General features: G+C 33.4%; 3 protein-coding genes across 3 annotated transcripts; all 3 read right to left on the reverse strand.

Moving 5' to 3' along the window:
* Window positions 1-11,473, reverse strand: LOC113199168 (olfactory receptor 4K15-like). Its single transcript, XM_077800130.1, has 3 exons — window positions 11,425-11,473; window positions 1,302-2,256; window positions 1-52 (listed from the first exon to the last, which is right to left on the reverse strand). The coding sequence occupies exons 1-3, from the start codon at window positions 11,471-11,473 to the stop codon at window positions 1-3; spliced, it is 1,056 nt and encodes a 351-aa protein (XP_077656256.1).
* A 1,952-nt stretch (window positions 11,474-13,425) lies between these two features.
* LOC113199140 (olfactory receptor 4K1) lies at window positions 13,426-14,361 on the reverse strand. Its single transcript, XM_026412026.2, has one exon. The coding sequence runs from the start codon at window positions 14,359-14,361 to the stop codon at window positions 13,426-13,428; it is 936 nt and encodes a 311-aa protein (XP_026267811.2).
* A 9,801-nt stretch (window positions 14,362-24,162) lies between these two features.
* On the reverse strand, window positions 24,163-25,134 carry LOC113199132 (olfactory receptor 4K5). The gene has a single exon (XM_026412020.2). The coding sequence runs from the start codon at window positions 25,132-25,134 to the stop codon at window positions 24,163-24,165; it is 972 nt and encodes a 323-aa protein (XP_026267805.2).
* Between the last annotated feature and the right edge of the window lie 778 nt (window positions 25,135-25,912).

Genomic DNA, 25,912 nt, shown 5'->3' on the forward strand with positions numbered 1-25,912 from the left:
TTACATATTACCCATTAAAATGACTACATTTCTAACTAGTATTCCTTTAACCCTGAGTGCTAGCTAACTGAGAGAAGATTCAGGTTAATACAAACACAGAGCCTCTTTCCTCCACGGACATTACCATGGAAAGCAGGTAGTGCACATGCATAGTTATCCTAATAGCTTCAAGGGGAAACTGCTGGGCATTCCAAGCCTGAGAAACAGGGTTTCTTGTGAAGAACATGGCTATAGTAGCCAGGCATCCCGTGCTTTTGTACAGGAGTTTCCCAGTGGCCAGGAATTCTGTGTCTTTGCAGAGAAAATTCCTAGTTACCAAGCATGTCACAATCTCAAAGTTTGTCAGAGACCCCATTCCCAAACACAGAACTCCCACAAGAAAGCTATATGAGCACTTTTAGAGTCTCCATACAGTCTGGTGTGTCAAAGCAAATTCTATTTTTTAACCAAAAAAAAAAAAATCAAAGCTATGTTCTTCTCTGTGCTACCCAAATTGAGCCACATGTGTTATCTAGTCTTATTTAATATGAAGCTGATATTAAAATACTACAAAGAATACTTTAATGTCTATAGAAAGGAAAATGATTTAGGAATTTTGATATATGTAGTTGTAGTATATATAATTGTTTAATATATGTAGTTGTTTTATTTATTTATTTTAGGAAAGATAATGTTATATACAGAAGTTTTAGTTAGCTTTTTCACCACTGATGACAAGATTTGACAAGAACAACATAAAGGAGGAAAAGTTTATTTGGACCTCAGTTCAGAGGTCTCAGTCAGCAGATAATTGATTCTATTGCTCTGGGCCTGAGGTAAGGCAGAACATCAGAGAAGAGTGTGGAGGAGGAAAGAGGTCAGAACATGGCAAACAGGAAGCAGAGAGAGTGAGCTTCAGAGAAAATATAAAACCCAAAGGTTTATCCCAGGGGTCTTTCTCTTCTAGTGACACCCTACCTGTCTTCAGTTATAATATCATCGAGTTGGTCCATATCAGTGTATCTATGTACTGATTAGGTTAAGGCTCTCAAAACCCAATCATTTCACCTGTAAACTTCCTTGTATTGTTTCACACCTGAGCTTTTGGGGGATACCTCATATCTAACCCATAACAAAGAAGATAGGAACTAGTAGCATAATGTGAGATTCTGCACTGCCCTTACCAACTTTTAGACATTTGATTCAGGCTCCATAACAATTAAAGTCTACTTGTTATAGAAACAATAGTAACAATCATATGTACTGAGTATAAAACCAAGAAGTAGGGATTTGTGCTAGTTTCTCACAGTTGTCTAGAAAACTCACTTGGAACCAATATTCGGCTCCTTAGCTTCTTCATGGCTTCCTTTACATCTTTATTCCTCAGAGTGTAAATCATGGGATTAAGGAAAGGAGTGAAGACAGTGAAAAAGACAGAGATAAATTTATCAATTGGAAAGCTTTCAAAGGGCCAGATATAGATAAAGATTAATGGACCAAAGAACAGAACCACAACAGTAATGTGGGCTGACAGGGTGGAAAGTGCCTTGGACATCCCACCTGAGGCTTGGTGATGAACAGTAGCAAGAATGACAGTGTAAGAAATGAGTAAAAGGAGGAAACAGATAAGTGAGAGCAGACCACTGTTGGTGAGTACGAGGATCTCCAAAACATAGGTGTCTAAGCAGGCAAGTTTAATCACTAGGGGAAGGTCACAGAAAAAATTGTCTACCTTATTGGGTCCACAGAAGGGAAGATCAACTGTGAATGCCAGGTGACTGGCTGAGTGCAGGATGCCAATGGCCCAAGAGACTCCCACCAGAACAGTGCAGACCCTTCGGCTCATAATGGCCAGGTAGTGCAGAGGTCTGCATATAGCAATATATCTATCATAAGCCATGGCAACAAGAAGCACCATTTCACTGCCCCCAAAAACATGCAAGAAAAATATTTGTGACATGCATCCCTGGAAAGTGATGGTCTTACGTTCACTGAGGAAATCTGCAATCATCTTGGGAGTAGCAAATGTAGCCTGACACACATCAATGAAGGAGAGATTGCTGAGAAGAAAGTACATTGGAGAATGTAAGCGAGAGTCTGTAATTACTGTGAGGATGATAAGGATGTTTCCCAACACTGCAGCCCCATAAAACACAGAGAAGACTATAAAAAGGACAAGTTGGAGTTCCTGAGAGCTGGACAGGCCCAACAAAATGAATTCAGTAACCACTGACTTATTGCTCCATCCATTAACTGAGTCTGGGTTGTTGGAGTTATCTAGAAGAAAAGAAAACAATAATTAATAAGGATAAGCCTCTTGCTTATCATTTATCAAGTGAAATAGAAGATTTGATTCTAATAAATATAAAAATAATATTGTGAGGCTAAAAGACACTGTATATTCACATTATTGTTGGAAATTGATATTTTATATGAATTATTCTTTATTTTTTCATTATGGATTGGAATGATAGACAGATAGGTAGACAGAGTTATCTAACAAATAAATCTATAGGGAAGTAGGAAAGTTGAGATATACCAGGATTTGCAAATGTATTCTAATTATGTTTTTGTAAAAATGTACAAAATTCTCAACACCACTTTGAAAGTCACACTTGCTTTACTTACACATTCAGATTATGAATAGTTGAAAATAAGTCTAGTGCCTTCTATAAAGTCTTGGAGAAAGAGAAAATCTAGGCTAAGTATAAGGAGATGGAAGTCATCCCAGTTACTTCAGTAAATGTTATCGGAGAAAAGAATCGAATGTAGCCATGTATTTGAGCATCTGCAGTAATAAGATCAGGAGGAAATTTTAATTTTTAAGAAGTTAAATTAGTGTGAGAGAAAACATTCACCTTTCTGTGTTAAAATATTTTGAAGTTTACAATAGTGAGTTAGACAATTTAGTGTACATTATTTTTAATCAAAAATGGTTGCTTTAGTATCACAGTCATATCTTTTTGATTCTCAAAATGAGTTGCATTTTGTCTAAGTTGAATTTAATATTCTTTAATTGATCAGATATCTGCTCCTCAAAAATAGGACTAAATGCAATTTTAGTGACCATGACATATTTGCTAATTAAATTTAATTTAAATTACTTTGCTAATGATTATATGAGATAATCTATATGTAAAGTTATTTCAATAACAAAATTGCTTCCCCAAACTTATTGAATAGTATCACTGATGTAATTAATTTATTCAACTTTGAAACATGCACTCTTAAAAACTCTTGAGACAAAGCAAGGACAAAAAAAGAAACAGAAAACTATCCCATCTTTATATAGCTTATATTTTAATAATAGCACTGGCAGAGAACATTAAAAATAAATAAGTAAAATATTATTATATCAATTAATGATAAGCACTATGGAAACAATCAAGGAGAACAAATGAATATGGACTATACCCAGATGGTCAGAAAACACCTCATTAAGATGTCATACTTCAGACCAAGGACAATGTGATATGAGCCTTGAAGAAATCTACTGCAGACAAAGAGAGAAGAAAGCATGTTCAATAATTCATCAATGTGAAATTGGCAGTATGTTGGAAGACTATTATAAATGAATTAAATGGAAATTTAACTTTTAACCTTACTATAAACTGAATGGAAAAATTGAGCTTTTTGAAAAATATTCTCCCTCATAGGCTTAAATATGTTTATAATTTTAAGAAGCTATAAATTTAGTTTTGAAATGAAAAAGCACCCTAAAATCTAGACTTCCAGTTTTTAAGAATGAAATGTAGGTATAAGATTGCTTTCCAAATTTTGTATACCCCCCCACCACCACCACACACAAACACATAGATATGTACATATATATGTATGTATCAATATATACAATTTGAAAATAAATTTATATTTTCATATAAATGCATAATGTTATTCTTACCATTTAAAATAAAATTGAAACAATCTGTTATTCAGGAAATGTCTTTTGAAATTAAATTTTATGACTAGATGTCAGAAGTGGGAAAGAGCTACCTGTCAAAGTTTAGAGTCATACTTGACAGTTAATTGGTATAGATTATTAATTCATTCAAATATTGAGACCATGAAAATTATAAAAATCAATTAAGATTTTGGTATTATAGTATCAATTGTACCCTCTAAAATATTTCCCTGTACTGAAGTTTTGTGTATGTAATACCTAATAATAATTGGCAAAATAATATATGTATTAAACAAAAATTTTTTGATATAAAACTATTCTACTTTGTCTACAATTATTATAATTTAATTGACTTCCATAGTTCTACAAATGTAGGAAGAATTTCTCTAAAACCACTCCAAATGTATTTGTTTTCATAGTAAGCAATAATTATGTTTGTTATTCACATTTGCATTACCATCCAAAATGGAAAGACTTTGAAAATTTCCACAAGATGCCATTATATATTCAGATGAGATGATCTGAGTCTGCCAAGCATGGTTGTACACACCTGTAATCTCAGGCACTGGGGAAGTTTAGTTGGGAAAATCACAATTTCCAAGAAGAGCCTCCGCAACTTCGTGGGATCCTGTCTCAAAATAAAATTAAATAAGGACAGAAGTTGTAGCTAAGTGGTAAAGCTCCCCTGGGTTCAATTCACAGTATCCCCCTCTCCCAAAAAGGAAGATCTTATTTGAACACCTAGCTTCATTTACTCTTTGTGATCATGTTTGTTCATTCATTCTAATTTATTGACATCTGCGTACTTAAGCACCAGGTCATCAGTAGGAGATATAACAGAGATATAATGACGATTGAAACGGATGGGATTCATAACCTCATGAAATTCACCACATTTCTCTGCAATTTTAATTCCTTGTTTGGGAAAGCATGCATTTGAACGAGCTGTGTAAACTGTAAAATGATAAATACTAGTTATGTTCATATAGTACTCTTATTGAAAATTACATAATAAAGTATTATTTTCAAACATGCAAAGCTAATCTGAGTGGGAAAACATCCAATTTGGAGAATATTAATGATCTATGAGATTTTTAAAAAATATTAAAATGTAATATTATGATGAAATTATTTTTCTTTAATAAATCTATAATTTATTGAAACAACAGAAAGCAAATCTGACAAAAAAGAGAAGTAGATGCTGAAGAGAGGCCTTGTGGGGCTCTTCACAGTTCTCTCTGTATTCACCTGTTGTTACCTCCTGTCATTAGAATTCTTTAAACTGAAAAAGACAAAAAGAAAGTGTAGTAAATTGAAGTCCGAATTATATTCCAAGTGGCTATCACCATGAAAGAAAGGAGGACCTCCTTTGATGCTTCGTTATCAAATGTACTTCAGAATTCAAATGCAGGGTGAAACAGTGCCCTGTCTTAGACATCAGGGTAACTTAGGATAATCTTCCCTTGGTCACTGATTTCAGAAAGTAGTTGCAGGTCTCTACGTAAGCTAGATACCAACTGAATGTGAAACCACCAGCCTTCCATTTAAAGAATTGTGACATTCAAATGCAATACTTTCTGGATTCAAAAATTAGTTTGGCTAATGAGGAGGTTCAATGAAAAGTATTCAAGTCAAGCAGAAAGAAAGTAATCTAATAGTGTAAGCTTCTCCTTTGCGCCAAATTCTAGGTTGTTCAGCTCAGATTGACAAATGCAATGATTGAAAGGTCTTGGTGATAGTGATGGATGTCAGACATGAAAAGAGTCAATGCAAGACATGGAAGAAAGCAAAGACATTTGGTCATGAATATAACCATATTTATAGGAGGAAATTTTTTTCTTGTTGTTAAATGAAAGTAGATAGAGGCCTTCCGGTATAAGTTAATAGTCTTGCAGTGATATGGGGTTAACAATTACATAAATTATGTGTATTTTTAATGCAAGGTAATACAAAGTAATAGAAGCTAGAAAATGTCCTCAATGATAAAAAGTCAAATTAAAGCGTTCTATATTTATTAAATGTTGGGAGAAAAGAGCCTCTGCTAATTGTAATTATAACTGTCAGTATTTTCTTAGTCAACTACATTCAAAGCACTGTGCTAAGCACTTCATGTATTATCTTATTTATATTATAATCCTATATAGAAGGTATTATTATCAGCTTAACTTTTCAGTAGAAGAAGCCAAATCTTAGCAGCATAGTTAGTGTCACAGGGCACACTGCTAGTCAAAGGGAGTTTGCATAATCAACTAATCATGTATTTCACCACTATGTATTGCTAACTAAAAACTTCTTGACTGAGAATTTGTGTCCTAGGAAGTCTACCTGGGTTTGCTGTTTTATCCCATTCTATTCTCTACCATCGTCTCTATGTTTTCTGAACCATATATCAATACTTTCTCCCTTATCTACCTACCTCAGTGCATCATTTTGGTTAACATAACAATAATTAAACATAGTTTGATATTTTGTTTCAGATTTTATAATTTCATGTACAAAGTCCAAGTTTACATGCTAAGAACCCAGGTTATTTTTGACTCTAGTAATAACTTCAGCCCAGAACCCCTTTTAACTCTCTGAATGGTAACAGCTATATTTTCTCTTTCAATGTGATTACATGCTACATACCAGTTTTTAGAGATGTCCCAGGGTAACAATAGGCAGAAAAAGCTTCTGAAACCCATTTTTTTTACATGAGTCACAAATACAAGTACCCATAAACAAATATTTAAATACTATGCCACACACCCCAAAATCTCAGACAACCAATCCCATGGATTACAACAGACAATTAAAGAACTTTCTTTGTGAAGTTAAGTCCTCTTGCTATGGGAGTTATTAACATCATTTGGGTTTTTTTTTCCAAAAACAAGAGGATGAGAATTTTGAAACTCTTCACCTATAATTGCAAGAGAAGACATATATCACAAGGGAGAAATGTAGTGGCCCAGAAGTGTACAACCTCTCTGTTTACCTCATTTCACAATCTGCCTCCCTCCTTCACTATCAACCCATGTGTCCAGAGACTAAAGGAATCTAATCAGAAGTATAAATATGGCAGTAGACTTTTAAAAAAACAGAATTTTATTTTCTCTATTCCTTTAATTAATTTTTTTCTTTCATGGAGGCATATATGATAATAGTCTTCAAACTCCATACATCACAGTATTCTACCTCTAAAATTCCAATATTTTAATTGTCATTGCTCAGTAGACAACAGAATCAGAAAGAAAGCTTAGTTTGTCCTAAGGAGGTAGACAACTCAGATACAGGCATAGCCTACCTCTGGAAATTGTGGAAAGATACATTATCAGAACTGTAGAAGGACTTCAGAGCTTTTCAGAGAAGAGTAGTGACATGGAAAATACAAAGCTGAGACACAGCAAGAGTGAGTGCTCAGGAAATTGGATGAACCTCATAGAGGAGCAAGGCCTTTCCAGGATCCAGACTGATACACCAACTTTCTTCCTGAATCTTCTGTGAAATGTTTCCAGACATCCTGATTCTTCTTTTCCAAACCTAGTCCTCCTTAGTAGGCCCTGTTCCAGACAATGGTGTTTCTGTTGACCTAGAGGTTTCAGGCAGGAACATCAATCCTTCCCCCAAACCTGCTGTTAATTGTCTTGTAGTGATATGGGGTTAACAATTACATAAATTATATGTATTTTTGATGCAAGATAATATGAAGTAATAGAAACTAGAAAAGGTCCTCAATGAAAAAAAATCAAATTAAAGCATTTTAATTCCTGCAAAAATTCCTAATTCATCAAATCCTTTCATTGTATTGTCTAAACCATTGGGATCTTTCTCCTTATATATTTCAAAGGCCTTCTAATCATTTCTAATTATGTCCAATTGATGCCTCTAATAATCTTCAAAATAAAATAAATCAGAACAAGTCCAACAGCTCAATAGTGATGATCACAGCCCCATACTCCAGTCTCCTCCTGAAACTTGCCATTTTCATTGCATTCATTTGCTCTGCTCTCACTGAATTGCAGCTTTTCTTTCCTGGAAACCACTCCTGTGCACTTTGGGGAGTTTATCATCCTCTTTTCTCTACCTGAATACTTTTTCCTCTGGCTCCTCACATGCTCCCTTTCTGATTTTTCAGGAATGTGATGAGATGTTCATTACACACAGAGGGTTTTGGTGTTTATTTTGTTAATGGCTTCCATTGTGACATTTACATGCATACATACAAAGTACTTTGATCATTTGAGCCCTTCCATTATCCTCTCTTACCTTCCCTCTCCCAGACTCTTGACACCCTTATTCTTTCTTAATAGTTCTCCTTCTACTTTTTTATGGCCTTTTTCCCGCTTGATTTCATATGCCTTTTTCGCTTCACATGATGTTCTCCAGTTCCATTCATTTCCCAGCAGGAGACATGATTCAATTATTCTTCATGGCTGAATAATACTCAATTGTAAATATATGCCAAATTTTCTTTATTCATTCAGGTATTGATGGGGACCTCCCTGATTTCATATCTTAGTTATTGTGAACAGTGCCTCAATCAGAATGGCTGTGCAGGTATCACTTTTGTATGCAGATTTCATTTCCTTTGGATAGATAGATGCCAGCAGTGGAATAACTGCATTATATGGCATCTGTATATTATTTTTTGGAAGAACCTCCATATTTTTCTCTATAGAGTTCTAATTTACATTCCCATCAAAAGTGAATAAGAATTCTTTTTTTCCCACATGATCACCAACATTTATTATTTTTATGTTTATAATAACCATTGTAACTAGAATGATGTGTCATCTCTGTGGTTCTGACTTGCATTTCCTTGATGGCACATATTTTCTTTTAAGTTTAAAGTAATTGGTATCATATTTAAGAAATCATTGCCTATACAAAGTCTGTGAAAACATTCTCCAATATCTTTCAAGAGCTTTATTTTTTTCCAACTTACATAAAGTAAATATTATTTTAAATTAATTTAATGAAGTGCATGCAGTTAAAACCAAATTGTTAATTTAATGTAGAAATGCAGTTGATCACACACCATAATTTTACCCCTTCTTTGCAAAAATCTGGTGACTCTGTGTGCTTTTTGTTGCCAGAATCTCTAGTAAGTTCCATTAGCATATTTCTATTTTCTTAACCAATACCAAAAAATCTTAATATTTAATCTTAACATTAGAAATCTTGAAAAAAATGATAATATCTGTTTGCCTTCAAAATTTCCTTGGATAGTCTGTCTTTTTGCATTTTATGTAGGTGTTAACAACAATTTGCTTAAGGTAGTATGAGAATTTTGATTGATATTGCATTGTCTATTGATCAATTTAGGAAAAAATATCATTATTAAATAACATTGTTAAATGCACTAATTTTAATAGTTTACAATATTCTCTCTCTCTCTCTCTCTCTCTCTCTCTATATATATATATATATATATATATATATACACACACACATTGGCTTTCTAATATTATCTACTTTTGTATATTCTATTTCTATTCTTGCCCCATGAAATTCCCTAGAATCTTCAGCACACTGAAGAGGAATGGAGGTAACAGCGTATCCTTGTCTCATTCTCAATCATGGGATATATTTTCATGGTGATATTAATGAAGGCTATTTGTAGATGTTTTATATCAGCCTTCAAATAAGGCTAGTCTTTATCTGAAAAGGTTCTCCTTTTCCTCTGCCAACAAGTAGAGCAGCCAAAAGCTACAATCCAACTTGCTATATATAAGTTAATTTTCATTTTGGCAAGAGTACATGTACCCTGGTTTTCTCCCCTCATGTAGGTACAGGCTTCCATATCTTTTTAAGGAGAATTTATGTATTCACATGGCCTCTCACACTGGCAAATCCCGAAAAAAAAATTCTGTCCCTGAAGTCTCATGAGTTCTAAATGTTAGCTATGAATTTCCAAGAAACCATCAAATCTCCTTAGTTTGGTGCCTGAGAAAATTTGCCATGCAGAGCCCAGATCTGCCATGGAAACAATCGACAAATGCCCCCAAGAGAAAAGCACAGGCTGCCAGCTCTCCATGCCAAGGTCCTTAACTATGGGGAAACAAGACCCATGCTTTCCCTCTTGCTTCCACAATAATCCCATATCTTTCAATAGGTGCTTATGACATCTTGTTTGTCTTTTTTTTTTACAGAACCATAGGCCTATAATAAGCCTTATTATCCTAAATGGAAGAATGAATATAATTTTGATACTTTAAACCTGTATCTTCATGAATCTATAATTATTTTTAAAGTTAATAAGTATCTTTGTTTACAATTTCCTCATCAAAAAAATTTTGTCATATTATCCATGTGTGTAATTTCCAATTAGGAATAAAGAATTTGTGATAAATTTATTTGGATCCAGTTTTTTTATAATCTGAAGTATTACAAGATTAATGCATAAAATTTATTTTTACGTCACTTTATTTATATGCTATCAAGATCTATGTATTTAAAGTGGATTACTAGTTGACAATATATAGCTGAGCAATGCTCTTTTAGCCAGTCAATTAATCTCTGTTTTAACTGGTGTATTTACTATTGCCACTTAATAGGGTATTCAGTCTATCTGGGTTTGAAACTGCCTTCTTGATCTTCATGTTTTATTTGTCTTGTTTGTTTTTCATTTCTCCTGTGGACTGAGTCTTTGTTAAATAACTATTTGAATTCTATCTTGGGTTTTTAGTTATCTTTGGTTCTTATTTGCTTGTATGTTTAGTCGTTGTCCTGTGGTTTGCAAAGTACAATTTTAACTTTTAATACTCTACACATAATAGTATAAATAATCATTTTTATATTTGTATTATATATAATAATCATTATATAATTAAAAATATAAAATGGTGTAGTCTATAATATATGAAATAATAATCTATAAAATAATAATCTGTATTATGTCATTATTAATATGATTATTGATTATAAATTATATATTATGCCATTATTACTAGCAGATTACATTTATATCATTATATAATATGATTACTAAATAATCATATATATATTATTAAAACATTACATTAATAATATATAATAGTATATATATATATGGTAATATATATTGGCTACATATATACATATTATGTAATAGTATGTTATATTTTAAAACCATTGTAATACATAATATACAATGATTAGTACATTATTACATATTTCATTATGACATTATATTATTGAACATACAATATTATTTTATATAATATTTTATATGTTGTCATATAATATGGTGAGGTCCTTATAATGATACATTTTTTTCTCCTCCAATTTTTCTATATTTTAAATATCTTTTATTTCTAAATGCATATGAACTTCATATTATGAAGCATGCAAGGAATAAAGATTTTATTTAAAAAAATGAAGAGTACAAAAGTAGCAGGTAAATAATGTATGTGTCCCCAGAACCAGAAGGCACAAGAATCAAGAGCACTGATGTCAAGAACAGGAGAAGATAGAGGTCCCAGCTCATGGAGAGAGAATTTGCCTTTCATTAGTCTTTTTACTCTACCTGGATATCTTCCTACATTGGTGAGGACAGATCTTCCTCACTCTATCTACTGACTCACAGTCTCGTCTGGAGACACCCTCACAGGCACAAATGTAATGTTTAGCCATCTCGATGGGCAACTTTCAACCCAGTCAAGGTGACACATAAAATCATAAGACTATCATAGGACTATTTTTTACCTCAGAACTCCAGAAAAAAAACAACTCTGCTAACACCATGCTATTATACTTCCAGCCTCCAGGATTATAGGATAATAAGTTTCTGTTGTTTTAAGCCACCCATTTTGTGGAGATTTGTTATGGCAGTCCTAGAAATCAATGTACTGCACAAATATTGAAATCCAAATTGATGCTAATAAGTGAACACTGAAAAATTCTAACTTTAAAGTTATACATTTTAATACAATGGGAAGGGAAAACAGTCAGAGGGAGTGTGTACATGCATCATGAATGTAGTTCAGTTGATAGCTGAAATGGCAAAATCCTGTCTACAGAGAATTGATTACCTGTTTAGACATCTACAGAACTACTTGTTCAAAAGTAAGAGCACTACAAGTATTTGTGTAGTGTTTTCTACTCTGTTAGTGTTATTTCAATTACATCTTCTTGCCTCTTGTAGTTCCTATGAAATAGTTATTAACTACTTAGTCTTTTATATGAAAAAGCAAAGAATCAAGCAGTGAAATAAATTTGTATAGTCAATGCCTCTCATGAGCAGGAAATAGGGAATAAAAACACTACCAACAATTTTATGACTGCTTTCATGTTTATTGTATATGCAAGAATATTTTCAGCACCATACAAAAAATACAACAGAAAGTCAAGTTTAAGAGATCATTACCATATTTGGCATTGTACAAATGAAGTTGTCCAAAATTACAAAGTTATAGTTTGATGGTTCAACAAGCCTGTGTCTCTATACTAACATTCTGCTTGCAATGACATTTAGCATACAGAGTTAATACCTATGCACATAACCACTTAGAATATAAATAAAATATTGAGTTTGGAGTGATAACAATTGCAGGTTTTCTGTTTTTTGATAAACAGTTCCATTTTCCATTGTTAAAATGCACCTAATACGATCCAAATTATTATTTTTAAATGAAAATTTCAGTGGGAGAATAAATAGGAAATTTGTTAGCTAAGAAATCAAACAATACTTGATAGATGCTTTTCATCTTTATTATTAGATGCACATCAATTTTATTTTCCTTCTATTTTCAAAGAAATATGTAAGAATAGATTTGGTTCTGTATTGTAAATAATCAGTGTTACTTTGTGTATTTGTATGTTTTAGATACAAATGGAATTAACTTTTTATTTGAATTTATATATTTAACATTTGTCATATTTGTAAATAACTTCAAATGTTTACAACATTCTGTGAATAATATAAAATTCCTTATAATCAATTTATTCTATTATAAAAACAAGTAGACTTGCAATAGAGACGCATATGTTGGTAATGGCAACAACTACCTAGAAAATGTTTTATAATAAGTAGAAACATAAAAAAGTACAAGAAAATAAAAATTTTATGATAATAAAGCAGTAAAGATATTATAAGTAAACAAATGTGTGAGTATAAATAACCAAAATAATCAATGTACAAGAAAAGTGAGCTTCTTATTGTAAAATAGGGCATTTTTTTCTACCATAACAATATATGTGATAATGTTATAAATAAGCTGAAAAAAGATGTCAGGAATTCAATTATTTTTGATTCTGAGGTATATAAATATTTGTTTAATTGAAAAAAGTTACTAGTTTAGTAACATAAATACTTAATACATATTAGAATATCAAAATTCCTTACAAAATATTTTAAAACTGTTAGCAAATATTTTCAAGACAATTTATACTTGTGAATTATACAAAATGAAAAAAATGGCTAAAATGATATTTAAATAGAACCAGAAACTGGTTTTAAGTAGTCCTTGCATTTAAGACAAAAGGTCATTTCTATAACTCAATAACACTAACAAAGACAGTTGATACGGTGCTGGGATCCACAGGAAACTCATTCTAATTCAAGATCAGGCTCCCTCTTGGAAATCTTAGTTCTTCCAGGAGTTTACATGATGGTTTCTCAACTTCCGCATGGCTGATTTAACGTCTTCATTCCTCAGAGAGTAGATGATAGGATTCAACAAGGGTGTACAAACAGTGTAGAAGACAGAAAGGTACTTATCCACTGAAAGTCTGCTAAAAGGCCATATGTAGAAATAAATACAAGGTCCAAAGAAAAGAATTACTACTGTGATGTGGGCAGTTAACGTAGAAAGGGCCTTAGATGACCCACTGGAGGACTGATGCCGGACTGTGATCAAAATGACAGTGTAGGATATAATTAAAGCCAGAAAACAGCTCAAAGATATCAGGCCACTGTTAGTCAGGGTCATAACTTCCATTCCATATGTATCCATGCAAGCCAGCTTGATCACCAGAGGAAGGTCACAAAAGAAACTGTCTACCTCATTGGGGCCACAGAATGGCAGGTCCACTGTAAAAACTAAATGGCTCACAGAATGAAGAATACCCACTGCCCAGGAAACAGACACAAAAATTATACATAGCCTCAGGTTCATAATTGTATTATAGTGGAGGGGCTTACAAATAGCTACAAATCTGTCATATGCCATAGCTACAAGCAACATCATCTCACTCCCAACAAAACTATGAAGAAGGAATATCTGGGCCATGCACCCCTCAAAGGAGATAGTCTTGCGCTCAATGAAAAAGTCTATAAGCATCTTGGGGGTGGCAAAGTTTGATTGGCAGATATCAATGAAAGAAAGGTTACTGAGCAGAAAGTACATAGGAGAGTTCAAGTTGGAGTCAGAGAAAATGACAATAATAATCATGACATTGCCTAATACTGATGTCACATAGACTATAGAGAAGATGGCAAAAAAGAAAAGCTGAAGTTCCCAAGAATTAGAAAGTCCCAGAAGCACAAACTCAGACACTATTGATTCATTAGTGTGAGCCATGTATCCAGTCTATAGGTACCTAAAGAAAAGGAAATTAGGAAGATATCATTCTGATTGACATAATATACCTAGTCCCTACACAAAATAAATATGTTACACTTTAAAATTAATTTAATTTAATGAAATATATACAAAAGTATTAATGTACTAATATTTAATACTCATGATTGATATGGAAAGTTGGAGGAGTGTGAAAAAGAAAAAGAAGATATACATTTTACAAAATGAAATATCAAATCAGAATCTAAAAATGAGTAATACCCTAATACCATATATATTAGTAAGATGAATGATATCTAAATGATAGGAAAAGTTTTAGCTCAAATAAAAATTATTAGAAATTTTGAAAGTTTGAATGTTTGAAATTTGCTAGTCAAAAACGAAGGGGAAGCCATTTCAGACAGAAGAATAATAGGAATGAAGATAATAAGTGTGAAATACTCATTGTATGAAAGACAACCCATCAGCTGAATGGTCTGGCTATAGGAGAGGACATGCCATGAAGAAACAAAAATTAAATTGTGGCTCCATTTAACCTTCAATGCAAAGCCAAATGGACTAGATTAAGGTTCCTGAAATTGAGAAAAATACAGTGCTTGACACTGTTTAAAGGAATTTAATAGAGATAAGTGCCATATTATGGCAAAAAGAGTCAATGATGATGGTGATGTTCAGGAAGTTTTTATGAAGGTCCTTTTTAAAAAATAATTAATCAAAATTCATGTTCTGTCACATAGTGACTAATTAATTACAAATGAACCAATGACCACCAATGTGTTTTCCATCTCTAATCTTATTCTTTTCTTTTTACATACATACCTGAAAATTTGAATTTTTCAAAACCTACAATGCCTTTCAGAAATAGTCTTTTTGAAAATGACTCATGTAACTTTACATAGTACATTTTGAACACATAATAAATTCTCAAAAAAAGAAAAGCTAAGTAATGTGTAAATTGCCTTTTCATTTTTTTTTAATGTTTAGGTTAACACATGTGATAACTCAGTCCTAGAAGAAAACCCTACAGTCTTCCTGCAGTGGTTCAGGACACATTTTGACTTCCATTCTTTGTATCCAACAGTAAACAGTTGATATTTATTTGTCCATATACTGATCAAAGCTCTGCATTTAATATTCTTCAGTGGTTTTCTGGGACCAAATATCTTAGGTATAACTAAATAATAAATATTTAATTTTTAAAAAAGCAAAAATTGTATCTGTTAACAGGAATAAACCAATTTTAAAAATGTTTGAACTATTTGTGAATCTTCATTATGAATTTTAACCTTAATTAACCTTAATGTTGAAATACTAAATCCTACCCTTTCAGAGGCTTCCATCTTGTTTTTTTATAATATCAAGTTTTATGAATAATTTAGAAACTTAAGTTACCCAAGTATACAAAGAGACTTTTGAGGCATGAACAGACCTATGCACAAACTTCCATCATGAGAAAATGTGATTCTTACCTCCTTATAGAAAATTTGGGTTAATGCTGGAATATCTAATAATGTCTTTATTATGGGAAAGAAGGAGGCAAAAAAGACTGAAAAGGAAATAATTTTCCCATTTCCAAGACTACAAAAGTTTCAGAAGAGTCACAATTGTCAATTTTAAAAGGTAGTTTTTGATACCACAAAGGAAATGCTTAAAACATCTAATCCACTCTGTAAACCTTGTTAAATACTATAATAATGAATTAGGATAACATTGCAATTTCATAGAGAGCTCAGAACCAGGTAATAAGCAAAGCATTATTCTTGTTACAGAATATGCAGATATATTTTGAAACTACTACTACTGATACATTATTATGCTTTGTAATAATAATGATAAATGATCGCAATTTCAGAAAAAGATAATCCAGATAAGATTTTTTATTTTGTGATAGGATTCATATTTTAATGAATCATACAATATTTTGTACACACTTCTATTTCAGAAATTTTTATAAATGTGTTCTATATAATAATAGTGATAACAAAAATAATTTCAATAGCACTTCCTATATTTTAGGGACTCACTTAAGCATACTATATGTATTTACACATTTAATCTTCATATTAACATAGCAAAGTAGCTGCCATTCACATATAGTTTACAGTTGAAGATACTGAGATACAGACAAGATTAGACTAGCAAATATTCTTATTTTTCACAATCAGTAAGTTGCATACTCAGAATAAGGACTTCTATGGTAGACTGAGAGAAACTTTTGAAGAAATGAAGCTAAATCTTACATGACAAAACAGTGGTCATTAAATCTGTTTCTAACTTCTGTAATGAAAAAAAAAGAAACAGTTCCATTATCTTGCTCAGCTTTCTTTCAAAAATGTGAAATGGCAATTTCCCTTGTGTATTTCAGGGAGGAACAAAACAGGCATTTATATGGAGGTTGAGGGGAGAGAGACAGGGAAAAAGAGAAGAAAGAGGATGGAGGGGAGACGGACAGACAGGGAGGAAAGAGGAAGAATAAAGAAACAAGCAAAAGGAAAGAAGAAAAGAAAAAGAGATGAAGCATTATGTTTGTGTGTTAAAGTTAGTGATTACACATTTTTCAAAAACCATCTAGGAAATACCTTCTAAAAATAAACAAATTTCCTACAAATCCCACCTTTCCAAATCCAATAAATGATAATGTTTGTCAGTCTTCATTTTTCAAAATATAAGAAACAACTACAAAATCGTCTCCACACTAACTTCTTATAATTTCTTAATTCAAGTAGAATAGATGAGGGGCAATATTATGTTTTATATTCTTGTAATAATTAAGATAGTTTCCCACTAGTAAAGAAGAATACACTTGGCCAGGCACATCTGCACACACCTGTAATCCCAGTGGCTCAGGAGGCTGAGGCAGGAGGATCCCAAGTTCAAAGTCAATCTCTGCAAATTAAGGCAATAAGCAACTCAGTGACACTCTCTCTCTCTAAATAAAATACAAAATAGGTCTGGGGATGTGGCTCAGTGGTTGAGTGAGTTTAATCCCCAGTACCCCCCCCACCAAAAAAAAAGAATATTTTTGCCACTTACTAGCTGTTACTGAGCTTAGGTAGAAAATAGTTCTAAAGTCATTTCATCTCTAAAATTGTAAGTGCAGAGGCAGTTATGTTTTAGAAACAAAGTTTATGAAAGTCACTGAAAATTCCTGAGATTTTTCAAAGTGCACCTAGAAATTTCTCCATTAATGAATCATTCACTTTCTCATTGATGCTGTACCTCAGATATAGAAGTGTTTTCAGATCCCAGACAACATTATAAGAGAATTTCCCCATTCTTGGCTTAAGACTAAGTTAGGTAGACAAAAACTGATGTTACATTAGTATCCACTTCTAAAAGGTATCAAAGAACTCAGAAACCATAAGTATGCATAATTTTTCTTCTCCTTATTTTAACTTAAAACACTTGATTTACTACAAGACTAGAAGCAAAGGCAATAATGCATACACTATCGATCCTTACTCTGCTTTGTGTAGCTATTCCTTTTTTACATTAAAGGCAAATTTTGAGAGTTGATAAATATTTGTAAGCAAATACGTATAAACTAATAGCTAAATGTTCTCTGAATAGAAAGCATTAAAAGGGGCCGAGAAGGAATACATAATGGCCATAACATACTACCCACCTCTGAAATCAGATTCTGATCCTGTTCCCATCAACACAACACAACCCCAGCACAGTAGGAGAGTCATACAGACAGGTATGACTGAGACTGAGAACTTGCCCCTTCCAAATGGAGTTTCCAGTTTGCCTGAGACAATAATAGTTTTTCCTTTGTTATCTTCTAGCTGCTGATTTGCATCTGGAAGAGAGTTTATCTATTATTTGTCTAGTCCCATAATATGTTCATAATGTATGTGCAGTACTTACACTTTAATGGTTTCTTTCACTTCTTCTTTATTTTTTTTCCAAATATGGTTTCCCCAGTTTATTTGAAAGCTTTTCACTTTCTACCATGGGTCTTCATACTGAAAATAGTCGTACTAAAATCTTGACTCATGCATTTTAACTTGCACTGAGATTTGCAGCAGCAAGCCTCTTAGGGCCTGCCCTGAGGTTGAAAGGGCTTTGCTCCTCCAGCCCTGGGCCATATAATTACCATATCCTACCACAATGCAATATAAAGCCTTGTGTCCTCATTCCAGGAAATTGATTTCACTGGGGAAGTAAGAAATCACCCTTTAGAGATCTGGGTCACCCTGCAATGGGAGCAATTAAGTTTTGCAACTGATTTTTCCAGGAATGGAAAAGTTTCTTTTAGGAAGTTGTGGATACATACACACCCACATACATACATAAAAGAAAAAGTTTACCTGATTTTAACTGACTCTCAGCTATTTTTCAACCACTAATTTTCTGTCAATAAGCAGTCACACAATCTTACAGATGATCACGTAGCCTCAAGGTATATTCTTCCAACCATAAGGAGCTCACACGTCACAAGAGAGTTCAATATATTGAACAGTTCTACCACCCGTGGTTCACAAAGGAAAGCTATTTCTAGTTCAGCATGATTGTTCTTCAAGTATTTGAAGATGCTTTCATTTCTTCTCCATGACAAAGCTTCTGTTCTTCTTCCAAAATATCTCAATAGTCATTTCAACTTCATTTTATGTCAGTTTTCATGCCAGCTTGGAACAAAGAAATTTTAAACATAGTATCCACTTCATAAATGGTTTATTTTCTTCTATTTTTGAAGTGTGCCATAGATAACTTTCACTTTGGTGTTATGTAAATGAAACACTGTCATGTCTACATCCAGCCAACTTCTAGTTTTCATTATTATATTTGTTGTATTTCATGAGGTGTTTTGAGATGCTGCTGGTTTTTCAATATTTCAAAATGCTTAAAAGTTATCTGTATTTGTTCAAACAGGAGATAGAACCAAAAATGGTAATTTGAACAAAGAACACTCAATATAAAGAATTTTTAGCTGGTAATAGGTTCTTAGCTACCCAGACATGGTGAAAGAACTCTAAAGAATACCTAAAGCTATTGGAAGAAATAAACTTGGCAGGGGATGTGCTTCCCAAAGGTGAGTTTTACAACAGTTTGGAGAGGTGGTGGATATAGTCCCCTGAGGTTCTCTGCGTGGCCATGGACCAGAGTTGCTCTACAGATTATTTGGTCAAAAATGTGGAGCAGGACATTTAAGGCTGAGGCTGGCAACAAATTTGCTGGAGGGCAGATGCTATGAACATAAGCCTCTGGCATATGCAGTATGGGAACCAGGAAAAAAGCAGCACCCACTGGGACAGAAAAAAGAAGCCCCTTCCTACTGTGATATACATCCAGCATGTTTTCATGAACCTGGCAAAGTGGATAGGTTTACCAGGTCAAGCTTCCTTATCACAAAAGGTGGATTTGGTGTGAAGAGAAAATGCGTTCATAAGAGCTTTTAGTCAAGAAACAAAGGCCCCCTTCAACAGATGAATGGATAAAGAAAATCGTGGTGTGTACTCAGCCTTAAAATTTAATGACTTTATGCCTTTTCTGGTAAATGAATGGATCTGGAGACTATTATGCTAAGTGAAATAAGCCATTCCCCCAAAACCAAAGCTTGACTATTCTCTCTGATGTGTGGATGCTAACTCACAACAAGGAAGAGAAAGGGGAAGAGTAGAAGTTCAGTAGATTAGACAAAGGGGAAGGAGGGAAGGGAGGCGGACAGGAATAGGAAAGTAGAATGAATCTGACATGAAAGTTTTCTACGTACATATACGAATACATCACAGTGAATCTCAACATCATGTACAACCTCAAGACTGGGACACTAATCTCAATAAGATGTACTCAATGTTTGTATAAGTATGACAAAATAACTCTACTGTCATGTGTAACTAAAAGGAACAAAGACAAAAGAAACAAAGAGGAAGGGATCCTCTCTATTAAATACAGGAATTGTAACTTTCTGAGACATATCTACTTCTCTTATTCTGTTAATGAATGTAAACTCTTCAGTCACTATGGCCATTGTTCTTTATCCTGCCATGCATTGTGTAGAAATTCATTTCACAATCATGAAATCGTGTCTATTGCTAAGAAAGTAGTCGCCTCCATTGACATTTAAGTAAAGCACCTAGAATGTCTACTGTGTTAAGAGATTCTACCAAGTATTAAAAATAAAATGTTTTTTTCTCTATTACTTGAAAAACTTGATTGACTTTTAAACATTCTTTTAAGGTATTTAATTGAAATATGGATAACACATAATTTTTTCATAAAACATGAAATATTCATGAAAATATGCTATTATATGTTATTTATACAAATAAATTAGAACTTCCAAATTTAATTTATTTGTGTTCAAGAAATGTAATTCAAGATATGTGAAAAAAATTCAAAGGACCTGGGAAATTTTTGAGTTTTTTAACCCACACATTCCCTCCTTTGTCAGTGTTAGCTATGGGAATGCTGACTCTATTTCTTAATACTTCCATATATCTCAGGAATTAAACAAAAATAAAATTTGAAATTAATTTAATATCATAGGTAACATGTTAATTTCAAGGATCATTATATACAATGTCATCTTTCTCAAAACTGAATAAAAATGCCTTCACATTAAAATGTACAAATGATAAAAATTAAAATTGCTCCTATAATTTTTTTTAGAGAGAGAGAGAGAGAGAATTTTTTAATATTTATTTTTTAGTTTTTGGTGGACTCAACATCTTTATTTTTTATTTTTATGTGGTTCTGAGGATCAAACCCAGCGCCCTGCGCATGCCAGGATAGTGCGCTATCGCTTGAGCTACATCCCCAGCCCCACTCCTATACCTTTTATTAACATTATTTTCACTAAAATTATTATATTACTTTTACATAAAAATTGTAATAATAAATTATTATTTTTGAAGCTATGTTTAAATTTGAGTAATAGGAATACATTTCTAAGTTAACAAACTGTTAGTCAGCTCTTTGTCAGTGTGAGAAAAATACCCACAAGAAAACTTAGTGAGGGAAAAGTTTATTTTTTATTTATTTATTTATTTATTTATTTATTTATTTATATATTTTTATTGTTGGTTGTTCAAAACATTACATAGTTCTTGATATATCATATTTCATATTTTTATTCAAGTGGGTTATGAACTCCCATTTTACCCTGTATACAGCTTGCAGAATCACATCAGTTACACTTCCATTGATTTACATATTGATATACTCATGAAAAGTTTATTTTTATTCATAATTTTAGAGCAATGGCCATTACTCAATCCATGGTTGGCCAATTCCATTGCTTTGGCCTGAGGTGAGGCAGAATCAAGGCAGAAAGGTATGGTGGAGGAAAGTTGCTCAGCTCATGGCAGATAGGAAGCAGTGACAGAGTGTGTAGGCACCAGGAGCCAGGCACAAAATAAATCCTTCAAAGGTACACCCCAGTGACCTACTTCCTCCAGCTATGCCCACCTGCCCACAGTTGCAAGCCAATAGTCCATTCAAATTATGATCCCATCAAATGGTTTAATCACTGATTTGGTTACAGCTCTCATAATCTAATTATTTCACCTCTGAACATTCATGTATTGCCATATGAGTTTTTCAGGGGACATCTCATATCCAAACTATAACATAAATATACTGCTATAGAATCTTGTGTGCGTTTGTACTGGTTCTTAGGAAGGACAGCTATGATAGTCAAATAAAAGTTCACCAAGTCAAAGAATGTTGAGTGCCTGAGTAATAAATAGTAGCATAGCTAACCAGATTTCATAATTTCTGGACTTCTTGGTACATTGATTCTCATTATTTAATGGATTTAATGTAGCCCTTCAAAGAAACACCAGAAAAGAGGTTTAATTTTAATTTAGAGCAAGTAATTCTGCTAGCATTGAAATGGCTGATAAGGAGAAAATCATACAGTATCTACTTCTTCATTTGAGAATAACCACAAGTCCAGCCTCATTTCATGAACTGAATATGAGGAAGCCTACATGGTCCAAAGTCAGTGGACATTAGTAAGATCTCCTCTTCCTTCCCTGGTTTTATATTCAATCTGCCAACTCTCGTCTCTTGATCTTGAAGGAATTCCAAAATTAGAAAGAAATTATTAAGTATAAATTGTTAGAATGGTATATAATGAATGCAAATTTATACTAAGGTATTAATTACTCTTATACTATCCTTACCCTAAAGAAAAAGAAAGTATCAAATCTTAGGAGAACTAGAATGCTATTGAGAGAGCAAAAGTAAGTAGTGTGGGAGAAGAGGAGATCATTAAGGTTTCCTCAATATTTTATTTTATGACAATTTTGTTAGGGATGGATTCAGAAAAAAACTGAATTGAAAGGATAAGAAAACAAAAAACAAAGCTGATGTTTTCATTCCTTGTATAAAGGAAAGATTAGTATCTACATTAGTCTATTTGTTTCTTAGGAATTGAAGTATTTGGGCAAGTAAAGTTAAAGAGATCTCTAATCAGCATTAACAAATCTCTTGCTAGTCCTGTGGTCCAGGCCAAAGGGCTAGCTATGGAATCTGGATCACCAACAAGATGTATGTTTAACTCTGGTTCTTTTTCATTAAATACTTCCTATTTAGTCCACATGTAAAGTTGTAAATCTGTTCATATCACACATGGAAAAAGTTGATGTTGAAATGGTTCATCTATCTAGCATCTCCTCTCTTCTACAAGTTAGGCATTCAAAGGAAATTGGAATTATCCTAAAATTGATCAGAGAATTTCCACTCCTTGTAATGTCTGAAATGGAAACCCATAATTAAGTAACATTATATTTTAAAGCATTGTTAGCTATTGGAAAACCATACAAGTGTAATTGATGTTGGGGGAAAGATTTCATAACCTAGGAATCTCCACTTAAGCCAATGTACTTATCATAAATCAGCAGATTGGCTATCCACTCAACTTGGGAAAATTCAGTCTATATTCTTAAATAGTCTTCATGTATGTAGATTTTTTAGGCACATAAGTAAGTAAACTTTTAAGATAAAATAAATAAATACATGTCTAAATTTATGCCCACCAAAGAATTGGGTTCCCATCCTTTTCCCCCATCTTATTCATATCTACTTGTAACAGAACCAGCCAATACATACATTCTATTCATGTAATATCCTTACTTTATTTCTACAACCAGTAATAATATACACAGTAGTTTTGTTTTCATATGTTTAGATACACAACTTTTGTTCAGGTGATACTGGGAAAAGACTTGTTAACATCTACTGAATACTCTCTGTAACATCTTCCTTATTATTTTCCCCACTGTTGAGATATGTAGGGGTTCTGTGTTTGGGATTGGGGTCCCTGATGACTTCATGGATGTGGCATGCTTGGTGCCTGGGAACGTTTCTGTGCAAAGGCATAGGATGCCCAGTTGCTATGGTAATGTCTTCCATGATAGAGTCTTATTGGTTTCAACCTTAATCTTAGGCACATAGCTACTGGGAATAGAACTTGTTTGCTAGATAACTACAGTGTTTTACCAGTGCTCCTGGAGCTGCCCACCTAACAGTAACTTCAGACAATGGACCTTCTTGAGAACTGTTCAAAGCTCCTAACATTGCATATTGTAACTGTGAAATGTAACTGCAGAATAAGCAACCTTACCCAATACTCTAAACAACAATGTGGTCATGGTACTAATGATCTAATGTAACATTGTTATAAATAAACGTGACCACTTAGACAAGGAGCCACTCTGCCACCTTCCCTGCCCCTGTACCTTGTCTCTGTGTCTCCTTTCTTTGAGTTTCTTTACAGAGATATGCCATATGAATACAATAAAAATATCTGTTGGTAGATTATTTATTTGAAGAAGTTGAAGGAGTTTTGCCTTAATAAAGGGAATTCCTCACCACTAGTGGAATTTCAGAAACTTTTTTGGACCTCAGATAATGAGCCACAGTTTTCCTCATGGCAGACTTCATATCTCTATTTCTTAATGTGTATATAATTGGGTTTAGGATGGGAGTAAAAATAGTATAAAATATGGCAAGAACTTTATCCACAGGGTAGGTGGTAAAGGGCCACACATAGATGAAGATGCAAGGCCCAAAAAATAATATTACAACTGTGATATGGGCAGCCAGAGTGGAAAATGCCTTGGCCATTGCAGCTGAGGACTTGAACCAGACAGTGACAAGAATGATGACATAAGAGCTGACTAGGACAGAAAAAGTGCTTAGGGACAGAATTCCACTATTGACCACAATGAGAATTTCAATGATGTAAGAGTCCAGGCAGGCAAGCTTGGTTACTCGGGGAAGGTCGCAAAAAAAGCTGTCCACCACATTGGGCCCACAAAAAGGCAGGTTCACTGTAAATGATAACTGACTTAATGTGTGCACCAAGCCCACAGTCCAGGAGATTACCACTAAGACCATGCATGTCCTCCAGCTCATGATGACCAGGTAGTGTAGAGGTTTACATATGGCCACATATCTGTCATAAGCCATGGAGACCAGCAGTACCATCTCCCCTCCAGTAAAAAGGTGAATGAAGAAAATTTGGGCTATGCAGCCATTGAAGGAGATGGTCTTGTGTTCACTCAGAAAATCTGCAATCATCTTAGGTGTAGCAAAAGAAGCCTGACAGATGTCAACGAAGGAAAGGTTTCCCAGGAGAAAGTACATGGGGGAGTGCAGGCTGATATCAGAAGTTACTGTGATGATAATGAGGAGGTTTCCTAACACAATGACTACATACAACACAGAAAAGAAAGCAAAAAAGAAAAGCTGGAGTTCTTGAGAACTAGAAAGTCCCAGCAATACAAATTCAGAGACTCCTGAAGAATTGGCCTTGTCCATGGGTCCAGGTGGCAGACCTGCTCTGAAACGACCCTAAAGGAGGGGAAAGAAAGAGGGGTTAGAACTATGAACTAAGAACATTTATTGTGAAGAAGTCCGAGACCTCATATATAATATGTATTTGCTAAATACAAACATTTTGAAAAGATCATGATTTTATATATATATATATATATATATATATATATATATAGAGAGAGAGAGAGAGAGAGAGAGAGAGAGAGAGAGAGAGAGAGAGTAGAAAGGAGCTTATGAGAATGTCTAAATAATGCTTAGTAATTTGTTCAGTCTTGGCAGAAACCCTAGAGTTTCTGAATGGTCTCTATGTGTTACATAGTAGTAAAGAAGTTCATTCATGAGCTGATCTGTGATAACATGACTAGAGCAGTAACTTAAAACCCATCTCCATAGGCCTGGGAGAATGGCAAAGACAATTCAGATCTGTTGGCCTTATGATCATTTTCTAGCATTCATTTTAATAAGTCTTTAAATGCAAGATTCTCTTTAACTCTCCAAGAGATACACATATTTTAATGGATCTTTTTAATTGTTTTTAATATCCCATAACAACAAAATTTAATCTTACTGCTGTTGCAGGAATATATAGAATTTAGACAATTCCTACTAAAGAGATGCTATTGTAAACATATTATTCAGGTTTTTAGTTCCAACAGTTTGTCAATTAATCATTCAAATAATTCCATAAGTTCACATCATGGCTTACTTTAATTAGTTAAAACTCACTTTAACTTGATTTTCTAAATATTCCATTTTCTTT

The sequence above is a fragment of the Urocitellus parryii genome, chromosome 6 (assembly GCF_045843805.1).
Source record: "Urocitellus parryii isolate mUroPar1 chromosome 6, mUroPar1.hap1, whole genome shotgun sequence".
NCBI lineage: Eukaryota > Metazoa > Chordata > Mammalia > Rodentia > Sciuridae > Urocitellus > Urocitellus parryii.

Coding starts and splice junctions, on each gene's coding strand:
- LOC113199168 (XM_077800130.1), bottom strand. CDS start 11,473: ATGGCTAAACATTACATTTGTGCCTGTGAGGGTGTCTCCAGACGAGAC. Junction 2,257..11,424: donor GGGTGTCTCCAGACGAGACT/GTGAGTCAGTAG, acceptor CTTTTCTTCTAG/ATAACTCCAACAACCCAGAC. Junction 53..1,301: donor CGAATATTGGTTCCAAGTGA/GTTTTCTAGACA, acceptor GCTAGCACTCAG/GGTTAAAGGAATACTAGTTA.
- LOC113199132 (XM_026412020.2), bottom strand. CDS start 25,134: ATGGACAAGGCCAATTCTTCAGGAGTCTCTGAATTTGTATTGCTGGGA.
- LOC113199140 (XM_026412026.2), bottom strand. CDS start 14,361: ATGGCTCACACTAATGAATCAATAGTGTCTGAGTTTGTGCTTCTGGGA.